This window comes from Rutilus rutilus (assembly GCF_951802725.1).
Source record: "Rutilus rutilus genome assembly, chromosome: 11".
In the NCBI taxonomy this organism is placed as follows: domain Eukaryota; kingdom Metazoa; phylum Chordata; class Actinopteri; order Cypriniformes; family Leuciscidae; genus Rutilus; species Rutilus rutilus.
Window position 1 is genome coordinate 31,885,873 of NC_140216.1, and position 23,275 is coordinate 31,909,147.

Here is a 23,275-nt window from a genome sequence, read left to right on the forward strand (position 1 = left end):
AGAATAAACTTTAAACAGGACAGTATATACATATATATTGTACAGTGTAATATGAAATTGTGTTCCAAATCAGGTCTTTAAGAGCAGAAAATCACTTGTTATCTGACAGGTAAATTCATACCGATAAATCTGAAAATACAGTAGAACATATATGTCTCTGGAAAAATGACAAAAGTAGCTCAAGTTTTATTAGCTGTCTAAATATATAAAAATTGAAGGCATGTATATATATATATATATATATATATATATATATATATATATATATATATTTGAAGCCATTACATCAAAATATGTTTTCCTTTTTATGTCTTGGCACAAAAGGTGTCATTCATATTGCAAGTTTAGTTCTGAAATTAAAACTTGCTTGAAAGCAAAAAAAAAAAAAAAAAGCTTTCTAAATATCCTTCATTATTATTCATACAAGTGCATAACATTAAAGATAATAGGGCGAACACTTACGACAGTTTCATCTGAAATTTCATCTTGTCATTTTGAGGATTCAAAATAATTTAAGTATCCATCACATATAAATAAAAATTCTTCATTGATACTTTTTCCATTACCATTTGGAATTTTGGTAATATGATTAGAATTGTTAAAATCCTTAATCCAAACCAAATTTTTATCAAAATAAAATATAGAAATAAAATGTACTGTGTGTCACAAACAAACAACATGACACTCATGAACACAGAAGCAAGAACAAAAAACGAATTTCCTTCGGAATTGACCAGTTTAAGCAAGAACAATACTAAAGGAGCTTTTGGTTGACAAATCTTCACATTAACTGCTTTATTAGGCCCTCAAACCTGTCTAACCCATCAACCCCTATCAAAGACACCTGACATCACTTCCTGTTGAAAAGGCTAGCCGTCAACAACAGCTTTTTCAGACTGTTGAATTCATATCGTTTGTATCCTTCATGTTTCTTTGTTATTTTTACATGTACAAGAAAACACAAATCAAGCGTGTGCAAAAGTTATTTCCCCCCTCTCGTTCAGTCTTTAACAGTTGGTTGTCTGAAGTGGCGTTTCGGTGAGAAAAGATGTGATGTTTTTTGAGTCAGAGTAACTGTCCTCTTCCTCAGAACTCAAGGTGCTTGCTAGAGTTGGACGCCGTGATTGCTGAACCTTCCTCCTAACAAATAACCACACACACACACACACACACACTTTAGACACTAGAGAGACCAACATCTGCCATAGACCATCATTGTAAGCGCCCCCTCTTGTGGTGAGAATGTTAATATAAATAACCAGTAAAAATGGCCACTCAACAAATTGGGGCATAAGTACATATAATATCAATGGTGGGATGTAACCTAAAAGTAACGAAACTACTGACTGCTGACACTACTACATTAAGTAGTGTGGCAGTAGCTCAGATGTTTTCAAGACAGTGCATATTTTTCCAGTATCAAGCTATTTTTCCAATGAGTAGCAGTAAATTGATCAAATAATATTATGACATCTAATTCTTTATGTAGAGCCTTCATATAATTAACCAATTAATCATATTAATTTGAGTGAATTGGTTAATTCAGATGGTCCAATTTTATGAAGCATTTCAAAAACAGATTCATTTGAGCCCCTGCAAGACATTTTACATCAAAAATATTGTTGAGCTGCTTTTTGTCACTTTGTTTCAACTAAAATAAAAATTAATGAAAAATTTAAATCAATGAAAAATTTAAATGGATACATAATTGTCTAGATTAAAACTAAGAAATAATAAAGTCATAAATAACTAATAAAAGGACATTTTAACTAACTAATAAATTACATGTAAATATTTTTCACATAATGTTTAAATTGATTTTATTTTAAAAAATCTATATTTAGTGCTATGCTCAAGTTTATTTATCTGTTCAAGGCCATCATGCTTGTATTATTTTATATACATAGGAACACATAAACATACATACATATACACATATACATGTATGTATATATGTGTGTATATGTATGTATGCATGTATGTATATATGTATATGTATATCTGACAGACACTCACTTGAGCTCGTTCTCCAGTGCGTTGACTTTGGCCTGCTGCGCCTCCTGCAGCTCCCGCTGCTCCTCAAGATCCCGCAGAACCTTCCGCCTGACACCCTCTAGTCGCTCCACCTCCTCCTCGCTCTCGTCCACCTGACGCTTCAGAGCCTTCACGCGCAGAGACAGCTAGAGACATAAACACACAGCAGCTCTTTAGATGCACACACTCCTCCGCTGGTCTAGCTACATCTACACCTCATTTACAGAAATGATTTCCTAAAGTATATGAAAGCTACATGTGTGTGTGTGCTTGCCTGGTCTCTCTGTTCAGCGTGCTGATTTCGCTCCTGGTCCAGGGTGGCCGTCACGTCCTTAAGTTTCCTGTCCAATCTCCTCTGAGCAGCTAGAATGGTGTTTTTCTCTCTAAATGCACAAAAAGCAGTGGATTTATTAATTCCCAGTTAGGTGGTGATTGATGACAGGACTGTGTGTTTGTGGTTGTCTAGTATCTCTACTCTGTGCAGTGTGTGTACCTCTCCTCACTGCGTAAACGGTCCTCCAGCTCCTGAACCTTGTGTTCAAGCATCGTGACCCCAGCAGAGGGACGAACCTGAGTGCCCATATCAGCTATACGAGACTTTAACTCCTTCATCTGAGAGACCAAGAGAGGCAATAGACAAATAATAGAAGACTTTAAACACATAATAAAACTATAAAGGTGACAAAAGAGTACTAAACATGAGTTAAACCAATTTATTTCTTTTTATGGATTCTGATCTAGCTGAACTAATTCTAATAACTGTCAAATTAATTGAAATCTAAATAGATTAAACAAACAAATAAATAAATTTCAAAAAATGCATAATTAATTAAATTAATCTAAAAACACTAGATTAAAAATATTAATCTGGAATCTGCGTGTACCTGTCTCTCCAGTGCACTCTTATCCATCTCAAGATCATGTCGGGCTGAACGCTCCTGCATCAGTTCAGAACGGAGCTGATCCACCTAGAAAAAAAAAATTCTGAATCTATATCTGTGCTTGCAAACATGACATAGACGCACATTAGTTAAAAGCTAGTTTTCATTTATGTACCTGCTCTCGACTGCGAGTGATGCGTTCGTTCAGTAGCTCCGCTCCGCACTTCTCCTCGTCCAACTCGATCTCTAATATCTTCACTTTGTCCTAAAACAAAAACATGCACTTTTATAAACATCCCTGAACATACATTTATGTACATCACTGAAACAACCCTAAAAACATCTCCCTGTTTTTATTTCCTGTCATTTTTGATCACATGAATATTCGATGAAGCCTCTGCAGCGTTTTTAAGAATAGGGACTGGGTGCTGTTCCACTCAAGAGTCCAGGTGCCAAACCTACACAGTTACCTCTATCAGGCGGATCTCTCTGCTGCGGTCCGTCTGTGAGCTTCTCTCCGTCTCCAGCTCAGCCTCCAGGTGTTTCAGACGACTGCTGAGTAGATCTTTATCCAGCTGAGCGCTGTCCCTCTCCTCTGAGCACGCTAGCAGATCTTTCTTTAGACGAGACACCTTAGAAACATACAAACAAAGTTCATCTGGTGTGATCTGGGAACTGAACTGAAAAGTTGTAGGTTCAAATCAGAGCCGGATCAAAGAGCCTTGGGTCTCAAATGTTAATAACAATAGATGTGAATGGAGCCTGTGCACTGTTGTACTTTGACACTGTGTGTCTAGTGAAAGGTGGTCTGTCTCACCTCCTCCTGGGTGGTCTTGAGGAGGGCCTGCGCTCTCTGTAACTCAATCAGCCTGTCTTTACTGAGTCTCTGAGCGTCCTGCAGCTCTCGACGAGAACGATCCCTGAATTCATCCAGCTGAGACTGAAGAACCGTCACTGACTGACGCGACTCTCCCATCATATTCTCCATCTGACAGAAAGACATGAAAGACAATTAGAAAACATCAATAAATAAACTTAGAAAAAAAATTTTTTTGCTGCAGGGGGGTGTATGGGGAAACAGTTGAAAGTGAGAGGACATTTCTTTTTCTTGTCAATGTATATATATAAAAAAATATATGTAATTGTAATTGCATTAAATTGTTCAAAAGTCACCACACACACACACACACACACGAAAGATTTCGATTTCAAAGAAATTCTGTTCTTTTTAACTTTCTATTCAAATAATCAGGGTTTCCACAAAAATATTAATTGGCATAACTGTTTTCAACATTGATAAAAAGAATAAATGTTTCTTTAGCCCCAAATCAGTACATTAGATTGATTTCTGAAGGATCATGTGACACTGAAGACTGGAGTAATGATGCTGAAAATTCAGCTTTGCATCACAGGAATAAATTACATTTTAAAATATATTCCATTTTTATAAGCTATTTTAAATTGTCAAAAATACTTCATAATATTTTTGCTTTTACTGTATTTTTTGATTAAAAAAAGCAGCCTTGGTGAGCACATCTTTCAAAAAAAAAAAAAAAAAAAAAAAAAAAAAGTACAGACCCCCAACTTTTTTTTAATTAAAAAACACACACACATACCTCTTTGTTAATCTTCTCCAGAGATCGGTCCAGCAGTCTCTTCTGCTCCTCTATGTCGCTCTTGCCGCGTCTCAGAGCTTCCCTCTCTCTCTCCCTCTCCTCCAACCGTCTGTTGAGCTCGTCTTTCTCCTGACCCAGCCGAGACACTGTGCGACGGGACTCCTCCAGCTGGTTCCTCAGGCTCCGGTTCTCCTCCTCCAGAACATCTGAGGAGCTGCTGTCAGGAACAGTGGACTGCAGGCGCGTCTGGAGACCAGGAGGAAAAGAAAGTTCAAAGAAAATCAATTAAACTGTACTGAACTAAAGCAGATGAGATGAATGGTTGTACCAATCATTTTCAAGCAAAATGCTAATAACTTTACATGAATATGATTTTTAAGCATTTTTAGGGAGGTCTTACCATGCGGGCAATTCTCTCTCTCAAGCGAGCATTGTCCTCTTGAAGTTCTAGGTTACTTCCAGTATCCTGAGATTGCTCTGACACGAATGGCTACAGGAACAGGAAGTAAACAGATAAAGGGAACAAAAATTACTTTTTTTGTTCCCAAGGAAAGCGAGAAGCTGTATAAAGCGACAAAATTCCTGTCAATTTAGAACATATTTGCCCTTTAAAATGCCCGTATTATGCTTTTTCGAATATTACATGTCATGCAGTGTGTAATATAGCTGTTTGTGAATGTAAAAGTTCTGCAAAGTTTTAAAGATTAAAGTACATCCGAAAGAATTGATTCTGAAACTGCCAAAACGAGTTGTCAGCAATTCCAGTCTCACTTCCTGTTACATACCTACGTAACAATGTAACAAATATGCATAATACCAAACTACAGTCTTCATTGGCTGCTCATGAACAACGTCTACTTTGACCCTCAAACACTGTAGTTGTAGCTGAGACTGGAAGAGTTTGGTTTGTGTTGTCGACATGTCGAGAAGGCGCTGTTTTCAGCGCTCCCAAAGCAAATCCATGCATGCTCCTCAAAAGGATGAAGACTCAGGCTCAAATTGATATGGAAAAAGTTACACCCTGTATATCAAGGGCTGAGGAAGAGCTGAAATTCAGGGCTGCGTTCAGCCCCGACAAAACGTTGCACAACGTTTTTTAAACAGAAACGGTGATGCGTTGAACACACTGTTCTGATGACGCAAGAGTTGCAACTATGGCAGCTGAGAAGGCCATTCTTTGTGTTCTTTGTGAAGAATTTTCGGAGCCTGATGAAGTCGTTATAAATATGTGTTTAATACTACAAAATATGCCCGATGTTACAGTTACTGCACTTGCCGCCCAGAACAAAAGAGAACATCCCAATCGAGTGAAGGGATTGCTGAAACTGAAATGGAAGCACACATCTTACCTAATTCAGATTAAAACACATCTATTTAGCCTCACATACTGACTTTATTTGTAGTTCATACTGTTTTAATACCCTGTATTTTCTTTCTCATTTTTAGGAAAAGCACTTAATTACCATTGTTTATTTCTATACCAAATGTCATACACTTGCAATAAAGCTAAAATATAAACAACTACATCATTATGTTGATATCCTATACTTTTACAATAAAACTTACGACAAACATGTCTTCTAATATCCTCAGTTGTTGCGTATACCGAGCTGCATCGAACACATTTGTAAATTACTTTCCTTGAACCCATTGTGCGAGTTCACTTTAATACCGCGTGCTTTATATACATGTTGCTGCTGATTGGACTGCAGTTCTGACACACCCACCAAACAAGAGAAAACGTATCTCAAACCCCGTTGCACACCGGTGCACGCCGTTTCCAGGAAACATGACGTTCAACCCGGAAACCGTAGCAAAACGTTGCGCACCGTTTTGAACTTGAACGTGCCCCAGATATGGTAAGCGATAGACCAATCACAACAGACTGGAATATCTATCCAATCAGAGCAGAGAAAGCTTGCGAGTAAGGAGGGGTTTAGAGAGACTGAATCTTCGAACAACCCGAACAGACTCTTTCAGAAATTAGGCAATGTCCATTGTATATTATGAGAAAACTAAAGTGTTTTTTGACCAAAATAAACCCGGCTGGTTAAAGCAAAAACAAATGTGCAAGAAATGTAATTTTAATGCACCTTGTTAGAATTACCTGTTGGGTTTTCTCTAGTGCTTTTGCAAGTTCCTCTTTGTCTTTCTTCAATTGGTCTTTTAGCCTGTCAATCTCTGCCTTCAGCTCCTTCTCTTGCTTCTCATTGGCTCTTGTTGCCGATTTAAGCTCTTCTTCCTTTTTTGCTGCCTCTGCTTTCTGTTTTTCCACTTCTGAATGAGCTTTCTTTAAATCATCTCGGCACCGCTGTAACTCCTGAAGATGCAAATTGCTGTTATTTCAGACTCTAACACAAACCTATGCATCAAAATACAGCCTACACATTGCATGGATAGGTGTCAAACAAATCTTTTTGAACTGAAGAACAGAGAAAATAAATTGTGGCACTTCTTTGTGTATCTTACCTTCATTAAAGGGTTTGAATCAGTTTCATCAGTTTGCTTCTTAACTGCGAGCAGCTTCTCTTCCAGTTGCTTCTTCTCCTGCTGAGCCTGCATCAGCCTGTCCAATGAGACAAACACAAATTAAAGTACACTAACAAACAATACTACATTCAGCAATGTTAGTGCAGATGGTCACTAAAATGATTCATCCTGTAGAAGAATCAACATTATATAGAAGAATCTGTATTATTTCAGAATCTCAAAGGGAACTGAAATGATTCATGACAATTGAAAAAAAAGACAAGAGCGTCCACAAGAACTTTTGATATATTAGTAGAATTCAAGTATTATCTGATTAGATTTGATGTACCAACTCAGATTGTGAGATTGAAGGATTTTGATTAGTCTTTAATCATAGCTGACTTTTGTTAGACTTAATAACCTGAAAATTGATACCAGGTTAATAGACTCTAGTTTAGTGTGTCAGTATAACTAGTACAGCCTGTGAAAGATGACCGATTTAAACTAAAACACTTCATCAATCATAGTTAATTTGATTAGATGATTCGTTTCTGCCTGTGGTGTCAGCAGTTGTGCGCCTACAGGACTTTGTCTCACTTTTGAAATGCGCTGCACTGCCCTCGTCTGGCAAACCAAGAGTGAACACATACAACAGAAAGACAACAATGAACATTCAATGAGCATATCTGACATGAACATGTAGCATGAAACTCATAAAACACATAAAAAATGAAATGCAGACAAACTAAGACAACATATAAAACACTATAAATACTATTGTGTGTGTGTATATATATATATATATATATATATATAGTTCAGGTCAAATCAAAATTTTTAAACACTACCATTTTAAAATGTGGGGTCAATAAGAATTTAAGAAATTAATACTTTTTGTAGCAAGGTAGCGTTAAATTGATCAGAAGTGATGTTACAAAATATTCATATTTCAAACAAAATGTATATGTGTTTATGTATATATTAGTGTATTTAATATTTTTGATCAAAAATATGTAAAAAGTGATGCGAGTGTGAATTGGATGTGAGGATAATAACATGATCTATGTGTTAAATAACTCGTCAGGCAAATGATATCTGGACTTTTTAGCCCACAGGATCAGAAGACAAAATCTTCGCCAAACATTCTTCATACTGAAGTCCTCAAGAATAAACTGAATGTTAAAAAGGGGTGTTGGTCACAAGGTTGTTTGTATATGATTACAGATAAATCACTTGACTCCTTAGACAAATACGGACTTGAACCTTGAAGTGACACCTTAAGATCTTACAAGAAATTATAATACACAACTTAATCATTTAAAACATTATGGACATGTTATGTCCCATTGAAATATGCTAATTTTAAAGGTTGCGGGGTCACTGTGTTGTTGGTCATTATTGGTGGGCTTCACTGCACCCACATTGCATCTGAATAAACTTAAACATTTCTTAAATTTTGATGTTGGACCCACCCACATCGCATCAGCAATAGTCCCTGTCGCTTATTTTGTGGGATTCACCAAAATTTTGGCATCACCAATATTAACATTCTTCAAATGTTGATGCTTGATGTGTCAGAGCTTACTCTCGGTTGGCAGAGCTGTACTGCTCCTTCCATCGGTCGCTCTGCTCTTTGTATCCCTCCAGCTCCTCCTCCAGAGCCAAGATGGAGGCGTTCACCTTCTGACGCTCCTTCTCGATTTCCATCTGAGACTGTGAATAAGGCCAGACCAAAAGACACATAAAATCAGGTGGTAACAGTGAACACTTCAGTTCTATACTTTGCACCCATCCAGATTAATGAAACTGTTTAGACAACTAAACAGATCACAAAGCCGAATGCATCCGGCCTAGTTCAACTACTCCTAATCATGCAAGACAGGACAAGCAATAAAACATCTCTCTTCCATGTTAATTCCCTTGAGGCAGGGACTAGAAATGTGAGAAACAGACATTCATCACCCTGAAGGGATTTGTCTTGAAGTGCACGTTCACCTGTGAGACGGTCTCCATGCTGTGACGCAGGGCGTCCATGTCTTGACTGTACTCCTCTCTCAGGGACTCCATCTCTTTATCATGGGACTCCACCTCATCCTTCAGTGCCCCTTTCAGAGCGGTGAGCTCTCGCTCCCTCTGTCTCAGCGTGTCCTCCAGTTTCTGCCTCAGCATCAGAGACTCCGACAGCTCTGCCTGCACCGTCATCAAGTCCTAAAGAGAAAAGGAAACTGGAATGATTAACAAAAATTAAGGATGGATGGATGGATGGATGGATGGATGGATGGATGGATGGATGGATGGATGGATGGATGGATGGATGGATGGATGGATGGATGGATGGATGGATGGATGGATGGATGGATGGATGGATGGATGGATGGATGGATGGATGGATGGATGGATGGATGGATGGATGGATGGATGGATGGATGGATGGATGGATGGATGGATGGATGGATGGATGGATGGATGGATGGATGGATGGATGGATGGATGGATGGATGGATGGATGGATGGATGGATGGATGGATGGATGGATGGATGGATGGATGGATGGATGGATGGATGGATGGATGGATGGATGGATGGATGGATGGATGGATGGATGGATGGATGGATGGATGGATGGATGGATGGATGGATGGATGGATGGATGGATGGATGGATGGATGGATGGATGGATTTTGTGTTATTTCATAGTTTTGATTACTTTATTTTCAATCATTTAGAATACCAGTAATCCAAACGTTAGTCTAGTTTTGTATGTGTGTGTGGATACTGTATATCTAACATTGTGTATCTTTTTTCAATTTGATTATCTGGAGTTCGCATTAATTTACACTTTAAACAATGAATAATACATCAATTCACACATCTTGCTGCAATGTTATTTTAACTTTATATATATTTATATGAATATATGTGTATGTTTAAAGCATATAAAAGGCTGATTAAGGGTCATTAATGCTAGACACCACAATCATGCTTACTAGCTGCATTGTGTCAGACTGAGGCGAGATTTCCGGCATTAGTCTGAGTTCCTCCTGGAGCTGAGCTAGCTGATCCTCCTGCTGCCGTAAGCGAGACTCCACCAACTCCCGATCCATCCGCAGCTCCACCATTCTGAAGACATCAAGAACACATCACACAAATCCAATCAAAAGTCTATACCTGACAGGGTATTTGCTTCATGTTTTGATGTTAATAAGGCACACAGAGACTTACTGATCCTGGTTTTCCTGCAGTTCTCTCTTGGTCTTGTCCAGTATTTGCTGTAATTGTGTGTTCTTTTTGAATTCCTGCTCCAGTTCAGTCTTCATATTGCTGTCATTCACTAAGATCTGAGGACCCTGTGGAAAAACAAATCCAAATAAGCTTCAACAATTAATGGAGTGGCCTAGGTTCAAAATCAATATATCTCTATTCACAGCAAGCTGTTCATCACCACAGAAACATTGACGCATTTACAATAGACGTCTATGGACCAAAACATTCCAGTAGGTTTAAAAACAGAATTATATATTTTCAACAAAGCACTTATCATAATTTTCCCTCACAAAAATGTGTTTTATAAGCTGTAAAGTTCATTCTTAAACCAGTGGGATTACTGTTCAAGGTGGCTGAACAGGCTATTATTACTGACATAAATTCTGTGACAAGATTTTTCGCTATTTAAAAACTCTTTCCTGGTACCTTGACAGGAAATTGGTTATGACAGGAATTAACAGATTGAATCATTTTTCACAGACAAGATTAGTAAGTGATTTCATCAGTCACATCTTAACATGTATACTTTAGGTGTCAACACTTACAAAGCAGAACACATGTAGCTTTGTTCATACAAGTTGCAGCCCAAAGCAAACATGCATATTTCTACAAGGAGGATGATAGGTGTGATCTCGGGGGTTATGCATTCATCCTTGCCTTGAATTTCCCCTCAGGAATCAATATATCCTGTCTTATCTAATGCAATCAACACTTCACTAGTTATTCTTACTGCCAATCACCTCATTAGTTAGTAATAATTCACAAAAATGCTGTGGGGAGATTCTGACTGACTCTTGATACAGATACGTTTTAAATTAATTGATCTGAAACATCTTTAAAACACACGCACACACAGCCTGTAGCCAAGCTGTCTGCTCCTCAAATAACTCAGTCCTCTAGGATATCCCATCTGACTATTCAACTGCTGTTGCCATCATTATAATGACCACACATGGGTACTATGAGGTCATTTGAACTGACCTCTTGTGTTGCAGGGTCTAAAGTTACTTCTTGAATAAAATAGAACACATTAAAGTACAATTAAAGGGTGCGTCTCAATCAGCTCCCTAGCTTCTGAAGTCATGAATCAGTACATAGTGTTCATAAATTCAGGCACTGGTAAGGACATTAAGAACCCTGGCTCACTACACACTGGGACACTCATGACTCTATTTCCGGGGACATGACGTCCTCATTGTACAACAAAATCACTACTGGTATTTATGAAGCACAGCAAAACTGATATCTTTCTGATGTTTTTTTTAATGTTATTTAAAGTACATTATGATAAATACTTTGCTTGTCACATACACATGCAACAGTAAATTTGAAATGTTAGTTAGATTATGTTCATTACCTATCTAGCGATGTATGTTTATGCTGAAATATAATTAAATAATGGTTTGTATTTTAAAACATCTATCGTGTGTCATCATGTCTCATGTGATTTATGCTTCGCTCTTCAGAACTTTCATTAAGGGAACATAGTGAGCATCAATGCTCCCTGGTTTTCACAGTGCATTGTGGGACTTTTTAGGAAGCGATTGTGTCAGTGCACTGGTAGGATGTTGCCACTGAGACAGCCCTTAAAATGTCCGACTCCCTGATCAGTGCCCTTACTGAACTAGGGAGCTGATTGAGACGCACACAAAGTCATGTTGTTAAAAGTAAACTTCTAGCACAAGTGTAATTTAAAACAATCAGCCATGTAGATAATTATTAGAAAGAATTCTCTTAAAGGGACAGTTCACCCAAAAATGAAAATTAAGTCATCATTTACTCACCCTGGTGTTGTTCTAACGCACTATTCCATTTTTCTTTTCAAACAGAGAATTTTTCAAATGTTGTGCTCGTCCATATAATGGCAGTGAATAGCGATCAGCATAAAACTTTTTAAAAAAAGATGCAGAAGTATCACAGAATGATCCCATGCGACAAGTGTCATATATTCAAATTGGGTTTGGTAAAAAAAAACTAAAAACTAAATATAATGTACTATTTTTTTTAAATCCTGACCTTTGGTCTTCTGTACACGGCTACACGTTAATTCAGACTCGCGCAGAAAATGCACATAAGTTGTGAGAAATCAAGATAAAATAAAAAGTGACATGAAATACAATGTCTAGAAATCCTTATGACATATTCATAAGTTGAATATGTCTAGACCGGAACTTAGTTGGTATTCTTGTTGCGACGAACACAACAGATACATTCACATCAGAGAAGTATATGGAATGTATTTTGTGTCACATTTTTATTTATCTTGTGTGTTTATTCTGGGCGAGTTGGAATGAACTGTGTCGCTAATAGAGTCTCATGAACAGCTGATCACGGAAGACCAAAGGCCAAGGTCAGGATTTTCATTAAATAAAACATTCAATTTTGGTTCGTTTTTCACCAAACCCTATTGTATACACCAGAACACTTGGAATAAATGACACCTGTCATATAGGACCATTCTGAGATACTTCTGCATCTTTTTTTAAAATCTCGAATCTGGTCGCTATTCACTGCCATTATATGGACGAGAGCAAGCAGAATTTGTTTTTTTAATTCTCCTTTTGTGGTCCGAAAAAGAAAGAAGGGCATACGGCATTAGAACAACATCAGGATGAGTAAATGATGACTTAATTTGAATTTTTGGGCGAACTAACCCATAATCCCAGCATTTGCTGTATAACCTAACGGCATCACATAAGCTAAAAGGATCATCTTACACTTCCGTTCAAAAGCTTGGGGTCGGTAAGATTTTCTAAATGTTTCAGAGTCTATTCTGCTCACCCAGGCTGCATTTATTTGATCAAAAATATAAGAAAACCTTGTCAAATATAATATTAGAATTTAAAATAATTGCTTTTTATTCTAATACATTTTAAAAGGTAATTTATTCCTGTGATGCAAAGCTGAATTTTAAGCATCACTACTCCAGTCTTAAGTGTCACATGATCCTTCAGAAATCATTCTGATTTGCTGTTCAAGAAACATGTTATTAGTATCAATGTTGAAAACTGCTTAATGTGGAAACCGTGATACATTTTTATTGTTATTTTAAGTTCAAAAGGTTGAAATAAAAATATTTTGTAACATTACAAATGTCTTTACTGTCACTTTTCGGTCAATTTAATGGATCCTTTTTGAGTAGAAATACTAATTTCTTTAAAAACAAATACATCTTACTGACCCCAAACCTTTGAATGATATATAATCACAGTCTAACCACTAAAATCTCCAAGCATCTGACGAGGTTTACTCCACGCTAATAAGCTTAATTAACAACAGTCAAAACGTCTCCCGGCAATACCGCCCACAACAACAGAGTTTATCATGCATGGACGAGCACTCAGTGGGATATAACAGCGCAAAAGGCCGTCCAACTAATGTGCCCATTAAAACCGTAACCCAAACAGACATGCTGAGGGCCCCCAGGTCGAGGGGAAACCCTCCCTCACAGGTATCCATTTCCAGTGTAACTTAATTATTGATGGATCACAAAGAGCGAGCTCTCGACCACGCAGCCCTAATCAGCTTTCCTCGTTGATGCGACGGTTGCCAAGAGACTGTAGGAGGATATTTCAAACACACAGGAAGCTTATGCAAACACGTAGGATAACAATATTAAACAGACACGCACATCCATGCATGCGTATACAGGAAGACTAGATAGATGAACATACAGAAGCTCTCTGTCTTCACCCAAAAATTATTTACTTACTGGGGCGGTTAAGCACCACAAAATTAACTTTAAAGCGGTCATTAAGTATTTTGTTGTCATATGATAGCTTTGTGTGAGCAACAAACTTTAAGGAAGAGAATTTAAATGGTTTTTCATTGATAAGCCATTCTAGAGTGCTATGAGAACCAGATCAGTCCGATTCATGAACAAATCACACAGACTGGTTTTGTGAACAGAATCAAACGGTTCAAAAAGAATTTGTTCACAAATTGGAAATTTTAGCCTGAAATTTCTATCATATGAACTTGAAAGATAGCATATATTTGTTATTTTAGAGCTTGATTCTTGATCATTCAATAATTAAATTTAATTGATTAATTTATAATCAAAATTATATTATATTGGCCAGGTTTTTCCTCAAAGTCACCTTTTGTGTTCCACAAAACAAATGTCAAATGGGTTTGGAATGACATGAGGATGAGTTAATGACTCCCCCCTGTAAATAAAGCCTCTTATTGGCTGATCTACTCTCTTTAAAACACATAATCATAATGCTTATTGCAAAACTCTATCTTTATGAATAAATGAGTGTGCTTGTAAAATACAGTCGTTTGTTGCTGTTATCTTCTCTCACGGTCTCAGAATATCTTTCTGTGTTATGTTGTCACTTTTAAAACACACTCGCAATGCAAAACAGGGATGCGATACGCAAACCATGGACACACAGGCACACACAGGCAGGCACAGGCACACACAGGCAGGCACAGGCACACACAGGCACACACAGGCACACACCTTCTCTGGATGTAGTTTCCTCATTCAACAAATGCTGCTGAGCACTATTCAGTGCTGGGAAATGCAAACATGATTTACTGAACATGAGCATGCTTACCTTCACCTCACAGAACCTTTCATGAATGAGACTCGTTTTGCGTTTGATGGCCGCCTCGCTCTCAATAGACCTAGTGTTAAATATGAAAGGAAATCGAATGAACCAGAGAAAAAAAAGTTGATGGCTTGTTCAGAAAAAAAAATTTGAGGTGTGTGCTACTGCAAAATGCTAAGATGGTGGGGTTGCTTTGAAGTCGCTAGGGTGTTTTAAGTGGTTTTGAGCATGTTAGTACTCTGCTTGGATGCTACGATCTTGCTAATGTTTTCAGACTGGTTTTTAGCATTTTGCTATTTGTTCAAATCCCTAATCTCCAAGTATGAGCAATACAGAGTATAAACTTACTAAATATAATTCTCTCGAGCCACTCGTGCAATGTTACAGCAGCTGTTAACAGTAATATTGTTATGTGAAACCAAAACTTTTATAAAAGCATGAGGTCTGTCTTTATGCATTAACTAAACTAACTTTATATACTGCAAAGTACATAGGTAACTGTGAGGCTTGTTCAAATAAAAGTATTATTGTACCCCTCTTTAAGTATGTTGTAAATGGCTTGTTTAGTCTGGGCATCCTCTCCATTTCCATTCTCTGTACTGGTGGGCTGGCTCTTTATGAGGTCAGGGGTTACCTGAAAAAAAGTCAAAGGAGGATTATTTTTTAAATACCATACATAAAATATCCCTACTACCTAACAGACATCACTGAAATAGATATTTAGAGAAATAAGCCAATCAAAAACCGTGTTGGCCAATCAAAAACTTTGAGGCGGTTCTCCAACCAAAGGTGTAACTTTGGTGCGAGATTACGTCCTCCAAAGGCATGTTAGCCAACTCGATGCCAGCAATCTAGAACTTACGAAATGATCATTTTTGATTGGCTAAACTTTCTGATTGGCTTTTAAAAAAGCATGCATACGCCCCTTAACATTCTTTCCAAAATTTTGGCCATGCTATTCCAAAAAAAGAAAAAGAAAAAGAAAAACACCTTTAAAGTCACAATGAAAATGGAAGTAGCAACAGATATTTTCTTCCATATTGTGACGTATATCCAAGTGTAACGGATTATCAAAAAAGAAAAAAGAAATATATAGGGCCAGGGTTGGTTCCACTCCACTCAAAAGTGGCGGCAGATAAACACTAGCTTCAAGGGCTTTAAGTAAATGTCACCAAAGAAAACTAATTTGCACCAGAAGATTCAGTAATGACATTTTGATGAAAAATTACAAGGTCAAAAGGCTATAATACGAACAAGATCTTGAGGACTCACTGGTTTCTTTGGAATAGCAGGTGGTGCCTCCTTGGGCACAAACAGCTTTGGTGATTGGCTTAAAGTGAGAGGTTTGGAATTGGGTATAGCAGCCACTTTAGCCACAGATGTGGAGTCTCGTCCTAGACTGCCGGTTGATGGTTTTGGTGAGCTGAGTTTGGGCGCTGCAGCTGGGGTACTATAAGCATAGGGGTTTATTGTTGGAGAAGTTAGTGGGGCCTCATCAGTAGGTTTGTTGAGGGCATCCACACTGTGAGACCGAACTCGGTTATCAAGACGAGGCTGAGTTCGGGATTCTGAGATGGGAACATCACCAGAACTACCACCACCAAACCGGCTAATGAGTTTATTAATGGGAGCCAGTGACTTTGTGTCTATAGCTGGGGCCTTGTCCTCATCCAATGAGGCTGGAGGAGGAGGGAACGATCCATTTAGCCCTGTTCCATTCAGACTACTCCCAGTCCCATTCTGCTTGACCTTCCTAAGCCCTGCTTCATTAAAACCATCATTGTCCTTTTTGTCCAACTTAGGAGCTAGGGCAGAAGGGGTGAGGCGTCCTGTAGTCCTGCCCTCAGCTTCTCCTTGAATCCCTGCCTGTCCATCACCAGGTGGCCTTCTTAAAGGGCTCCCAAATTCCTCATCAGGAGAGCTAGGTTGTTCAGCAGGAATATAGGAACCCTGGGGAGTCCGAGCCCCTTCCCTTTGTCCCAGAAACAGTGTGCTGTACGGAGAAGTCTGAGAGACAACTGGGGCTGAGCTCTGGATTTGTGGTTGAGTCTTCAGCTGTACCCCGTAAGAGTCTCCCTTTTCTCCGTCCTTGAGCACCACGTACGGCTGTCCTGAAATGCCTTGCACCCGCACAGCTACTCCATACTTAGACGGCGAAAGAGTCCCGTTGGTGACGCCACCGACTCCACCAGCCATTCGACTCCTGTCTGGGAACCCTCCGCCAGCATCGTTCAAATCTTTGATGAAGCGGATCTGTACGCCGTAGTCCAAAGGGGGCTTCCTGTCTGCTGAGAGGGAACTCATTGTGACCTGCTGTGGTACCAAGACAAAGAATTTAGAAAGTCAGTGCGCCAGTCCATTTAGAGACCAGACTAAAAAGCTAGACTGTTTTGTGGACTAATTGAGAAGCCCAGAGAGGGGACAGATACACAAGAAGGCATGACAGTAATGGACCAATTAAGGGTAGACTTCATATTTAATTTTTCACAAGTGAAAACAAGGCTGTGTTGGATACATGTTCAGTCTGATCAAAAGAAGAAAAAAAATACAATATCCAAAATATTTTGTCCACTAGAAATTCTTAACAAAGGTCTGCATCTGGTTACAAAGCAATACAGCCCACTGAACAGACTTTTGAGTCATGTAATTTTAAACATAAACATCTTCTTGTTGTTTCAGGCCCACAGGATATAGTTTTGCTGCTTCCATCTTGGCACACTTTTTAAATTTGTGTTGGACTATTAATATTCCTACTTTCCCAAGAGATCCTTTAACAATCCCCTCTCCACTGCTTGATATAGCGTCACACCTTGGTAAATAGAAATATGCAGGAGTTTTCTACGTGACACAGCTATCAGGTATCGGCACAGGTATTGAGAGTCTTCTCACATTTGTAAAGAGAAAGATATTGTTTGTGTGTGACAAACAGGTGTGCCTGTTGGTAGGAGCAGGTTCTAGCACATTCCACTTGGCTTCCAGTCTTCCTAGAACACAGTTCCAGTACGTATGAACAGTAACATTAGTTCAAAAATAGCTTATCACTGTGAAGGCAACAGTCCTCAAATCACATCAAAGCGGTAAGCCGCACACGTAGCACGTTGAAGTGAAGGATAAAAAAATGCAGAGCCTAATCTGCTGAGTAACTGGTGTTTATAGAAACGCATATATGCTCTATTGTACAAAACATGTGATGCAGAAAACATCCACAGCTATGCAGGGCATCGTCTAAAGCCCTCATTACAACACATCAGACAGAGAGTGTGTGCAGCTTGAAGTCTTGAAACCATTTCTATCTGGAGTGTCCATGCAAATCAAGAATTCTAGAAGAATTGCTGCGTGTTATAACTATAAGTAGTATGTTGCATCCTGTGTTAAACACCAAGTTACTATGCACCAGCATAATGCTGGAGGCATAAACTCAGAAGACATTGAGATCTAAAATAACAGTCCATAAACTCTGGTCTATCAATGAATAACTTATTGAAATGGGGGGATTTGGTTACATTATAACTGTCAGCGGCACTGTTGAGGCATTAGGTCTGATTAGCTCCTCAAAGTAAGCCATTGTCTTCCTCACATAGGTGGGATACCAAGCATTCCTGCAAAATGGAACCACCATGTGATTTCTCATTGGTTAAAGTACAATTTAACTGTACATTTTTTACCAAAATATACACAAAGTAGCCAAATGAAAACTGTTCACAGTTGTGAGTTTTCCAGGTTTGGGTATTTGGACATGATTCTCACTGTCCACAAGGCACTGGGTTCCACCTTTTATCCTTGAAGGAATGTTACTAGACTAGATCTTCGTTTCTCTGTGCAATCTTCTATTCAAGCAGTAAAATTAAGTCAAAGTTGTATTGCACATATGACTTAAAGCATGTGATGATTGGTTTCTTTGTAATTAACCAATTTACCGTCCTGTTTCTAACCTAATTAGTCAAACTTTCTAAATCAGAAAACAAGTGCAGTGTACTTATTGTGTTCATCGTATTGCAAACCTTCTATTGAGGTGGTATGGTTAAGGGTAAGGTTAGGGACAGGTTGGGTGGTATGGATAGGTTTAAGGCTGGGTTAAGGTGTAAGGGAAGGCTAATTATAGATGTAGGCTAATTAATTACATAAATTAATTACAGCTGTAATTACATGCAGGCATTTTTTTAAATATACAATGTAAAAACATGTAGGCCTATGTGTACACAATAAGTGCATTGCATCAAATTATTAATTTAAACGTTAGTTAAAACACCTGGCCTAATATAAAGTGGGACCACCTAATTGAACGCAACATAGTTCTACCAAAATGTAGGGAAAAAAATATAATTAGCATATCACATAATAATTTCTAATCATTAGTAGTTTTTGATTTAGCATGTTAATTAGGACGCTTATCTTTTACTGATACTCCATTTTACTGTAAATAAACAGCTTTCACTTTTAAATTCTTTTTAATTCATCCACACTACTTTTAATATTTTGTCACAAGCATCACTCATAATTTTGTAGATGTAAAGTGTAAATGAAATGGAAGCAGCAAGAGGTCTTTTCATCCATATTGTGATGTACATCCGAGAGTACTGTACTGATTATCGAAAGTGTAGGCTACTTATAATCGAAAAAGAAAAAATGTAGGACAGACACTTGCTCGCTCAAATGGAGGCAGATGAACGTTATCTGCGGCATACGTCACCAGAGAGAAGTCTGTCGTTGACTCGTTTTCACCAGAAGATGGACCAATTATTGTTCACAATAAGATCTATAACAAACATTGCGAAAACACATAGGGAGGATTTTCATTTCATGCGACTTTAAATTCAAATAATTCAGATTTACTTCCGGTTTCCTTCGATTCCTTGAATCAGTGAATAACCTGGAAAGTAACAACACACATACAGAACTGAAATTTGAGTGTGGTTTGAATGACTCTACACACATAAAAAGCATAATTATGTAAATGTGTACACACACGTTGGGTTTCCATAGACATAATGATTTGTATGCTGTACAAATTGTAGCCTATATTTTATCCCCTAAGTTAACCCTAAACACAACATAATTTAGTATGATTTATAAGCGGTTTTCTTCACAGGGACCAAAAATGTCCCCATAAGATCAAATATTTGTATCATACATTTTGTCCTCAAAACGTGTGAAATACCTGAACCACACACACATACACAGTATGCATGTTACAGATAAATGATCATTACAACAGATCCTTTAGGTTTGTAATAACAGATACACTAACATGACTCACCCCGCCTGCATTTTTTTTTGGTTGATAGCTTCTTGCAACAAAAACCTAAAACAGATTTGTTTGGGATGTATCGGTTTCCACACTCTTTGAAAGAATTAATACCCTAAGGGTACTTATGTTTGAAACTAGTTGGCTTTAATCCATTAATTGTTATCTTGGTTGACGCTAGGAAAAATACTTTGTGTCAATTATGAAAACACGACCTTTAGCCCAATTTGTTTTTACTTTTCAATACTTTCAAATTGTCACCAAACATAATGTAAATGAATTTACATGGGCCCCCAAAAAATAGACTCTTAACCAACTAGCATCTGTGCTACCTGAAAATCATGCTAAGCCATTTTTCTAACCAACTTCTAACATTTTTCTTAGCCACTTTTAATTAATTTTACCCAACTGGTCCCAAAGTTATTTTCACTTGGGTTTATGAAGTTAGTTCTCCAAGCAGAATAACCACAAGAACACTGTAAAAAATAAGATCAATAAGCTATGACAACATATGTTTCTACATTACTTTAACTCATCAAAATAAGTTACGCAATTTTCAAAAATGTTATGTTAAACAAGATTCAACAAATTTTTAAGTCAGTTTAATATTAAGTTTAAATGACTTTAAAAGCCAAGTTGATTGTACTTAATATAAGGCATGTTCCACAAACGTGACAAAGTGTCCAAATATTTTTTTCAATCTAAACACATTGTTTAATTTATGTTTTGCTAGAAAAGTGTATGTGTGCTACTTTTCTGTAGCCTAATGCCTACATTTCTAATCTAATGCCATTTAATGATATTAAGCCATTTTTAGAGTGCCATGGCCAACTACTTTTTGGGATCCCTGGACAAGGCTAATGTTGTGTATAATAAAACACACCATGTTATTATGACAGTACGGAAGAAATAAAAGGGCATATTTATGAAAGAAAAAAAGTGATGCTCCATTTAAGATTAAGGTTTTCTTATCACCTTAAACAGCCAATCCCAATTGTTTAAGCTTATATGCTCTGAGATCTGTCATAACTGGATGTAATATGATAGCTTTTGGCTAGTTTTTGTTGACAAAATACTGTAGCTTGAAGAATTGACATACAAGCTAATAAACAAGAACAAAACAATATTCATTAGAGAAATCAAAGTTTTTAACAATAGGCATAAGCAAAATACTCTACATATTTGCCAATGAGGACAAAGACTTGTGCCTTTATAAGGTTGCGCACTTATTCAATGCAGTTAATTCATTGTCATTTTATTATTTATATTTTATTTGCCAGTTTATTGTACTATAAAGGACGGGGTAGAACTTGGGTTTGAGACTAGGTTTGAGTTATTGTTCCATTTATGTTCCATCATCACACAGTGTGAAATAACCAAGAGCTAGGCTAAATATTAAATTACACTGAGACAGGCACTTTTTGTCCCCAAGTTTCTCTCTTCATGGATATTCACGGGCTTGAGAGAGAAGAGGAAGCACAAGCAAAATGCAGAATGATTTTTTTTTTTTTTTTGTAGTCGTGTAAATTGCGTCACACCCACCCAGCAAGTCAGTCAGTATCGATGAGGTCGAAACCAGCTGTTATTTAAATATACAGTTACATTAATATTACAATGAAGACTTTATGGCTACAGCTTGGATATACTGATTAGCTGTGTTGTCCTCTGACTTTGTTAAAGAGACAGAAACAAAAGTACAATATAGACAGACAGATTCAATAGGCTATTTGAGACCGAAGACCTCTTCCAATCATATGGGATGCGCAACATTGTCTACAAACAATTTACCATAATGATTCTGATCGGTCCCGGTGAGATCACAGTAGGCTAGATCAAAGTCATAAAATACTTTATTATAGTCAACGTGGACCAGCGCATCTTCACTGTAATCCAGCTTGCAGCCATCAGACACAAAGCAACAGGTGTTTATCTGCTTCGCTCAGCAGAACTTGAGTGTAAATTTGAAGCCATGTGATTATGGATTATAACAACTCAAAGGCTGGACACAAACCCGCAGCCATGAACAGCAACAAAAGCAGAGATCCAAAGGCAAATGTACACAGCTGAGTAAACAAAGACATTCCTTCTGCTTACCTGCTTTCTGAAACCTTCAACAATGACCTTCAGAAGGCACAAAATAAATAAAAAAAAGCCCTTTCTAGGTTTAGTCGCTATTAAAAACTCTTAGTTGAGAACAAGGATGAATAGTCCATGCAAAACTGTCAGTGCGTTTTTTCCCGAAACAACCTGTTGCCTTTGCGTCATCGGTCCGCCCCTCTTGAGCGCTCATTGGCTGGAGAGTTGTCCCAAGGCCGACCGATGGGAACATGTCATTGGCTAATATCCAACGTCAATCTAATACAAAATATTCAGGACCCGCCCATTAACCAATTTAAGTAACCCGAATCCACTGTTTATTGCCGTTAAAACTGCATTTTTTATTGTGTAACCCTAAAACAAAATAATATAAAATTTAAAAACACGTTTCACCATTTTCTATGAAAAATAGCCTAAACGCTTATCCTAAGGTGATAACAAATAATGGTTAAAGTCAGATAACCTAAGAATATTAAAACATTCAATGTTCAGTGTTTATGAAGATTTGTTTGCTAGTACATCAGTTTATTTGAGTATATTCAAAATGGAAAATATGAATATTTTACCTTTAATAAACAAATTTAAAAAGTTGATAATTTTCGTAGACCTATAGGTTGGTGGGCCTCATATCACGAAAACATAGCCTACCTCTGTGTAAATCATTTGTAAAATCATGGATCTGCGAATGTTTGTTCTGCTCGTGTTTCATGAGTTAGGCCATTCACAGCTTGCTGTAGCATTACTATCAAGTTGGTAGTCCTACAAACCGGGATCAAAAATTTGCATTTTCAAGACATTAGTTTCCTCTTCCATTTCCAGCTGCTTTTTAGAATGGGAGTTATTTTATTTTAACACAGCAGCTTCAAAATGCAAAGACTAAGGTTTAGGTTAAAACATCTCTTGAAATAATGTGAACCACAGACTTTACTCATGTATAAAAACTGCAATTCTAAATACAATTTAGAGGGAACCCAGTGTGAATTAGTCATCTAAGCTGACCTACAAATTGATTATCATTTTATTATATTTATATATATTTATTTATTTTTCTTAAATACAAATTTATAGAATCTCATTGTGGTTCCCTTTAGGAAGAAAAGCTGAAAATTA

The 23,275-nt window shown here is 37.5% G+C and overlaps 1 protein-coding gene across 2 annotated transcripts; it reads right to left on the reverse strand.

Moving 5' to 3' along the window:
* Window positions 1-377: 377 nt before the first annotated feature.
* Window positions 378-22,352, reverse strand: cgnb (cingulin b). Of its 2 annotated transcripts, XM_084424400.1 has the most exons (21): window positions 22,163-22,346; window positions 16,096-17,136; window positions 15,357-15,457; window positions 14,830-14,899; window positions 10,223-10,347; window positions 9,988-10,120; window positions 8,996-9,208; window positions 8,586-8,713; window positions 7,598-7,624; window positions 7,001-7,097; window positions 6,639-6,851; window positions 4,932-5,021; window positions 4,532-4,777; window positions 3,733-3,903; window positions 3,386-3,547; window positions 3,091-3,180; window positions 2,919-3,002; window positions 2,528-2,646; window positions 2,309-2,417; window positions 2,017-2,180; window positions 378-1,140 (listed from the first exon to the last, which is right to left on the reverse strand). In XM_084424400.1, the coding sequence occupies exons 2-21, from the start codon at window positions 17,125-17,127 to the stop codon at window positions 1,008-1,010; spliced, it is 3,507 nt and encodes a 1,168-aa protein (XP_084280526.1). In that variant the 5' UTR covers window positions 17,128-17,136; window positions 22,163-22,346; the 3' UTR covers window positions 378-1,007. The 2 variants fall into 2 exon arrangements, with proteins under 2 accessions (XP_084280526.1, XP_084280527.1); XM_084424401.1 differs by lacking the exon at window positions 7,598-7,624 and having other exon boundaries at window positions 22,163-22,352.
* Window positions 22,353-23,275: the final 923 nt, after the last annotated feature.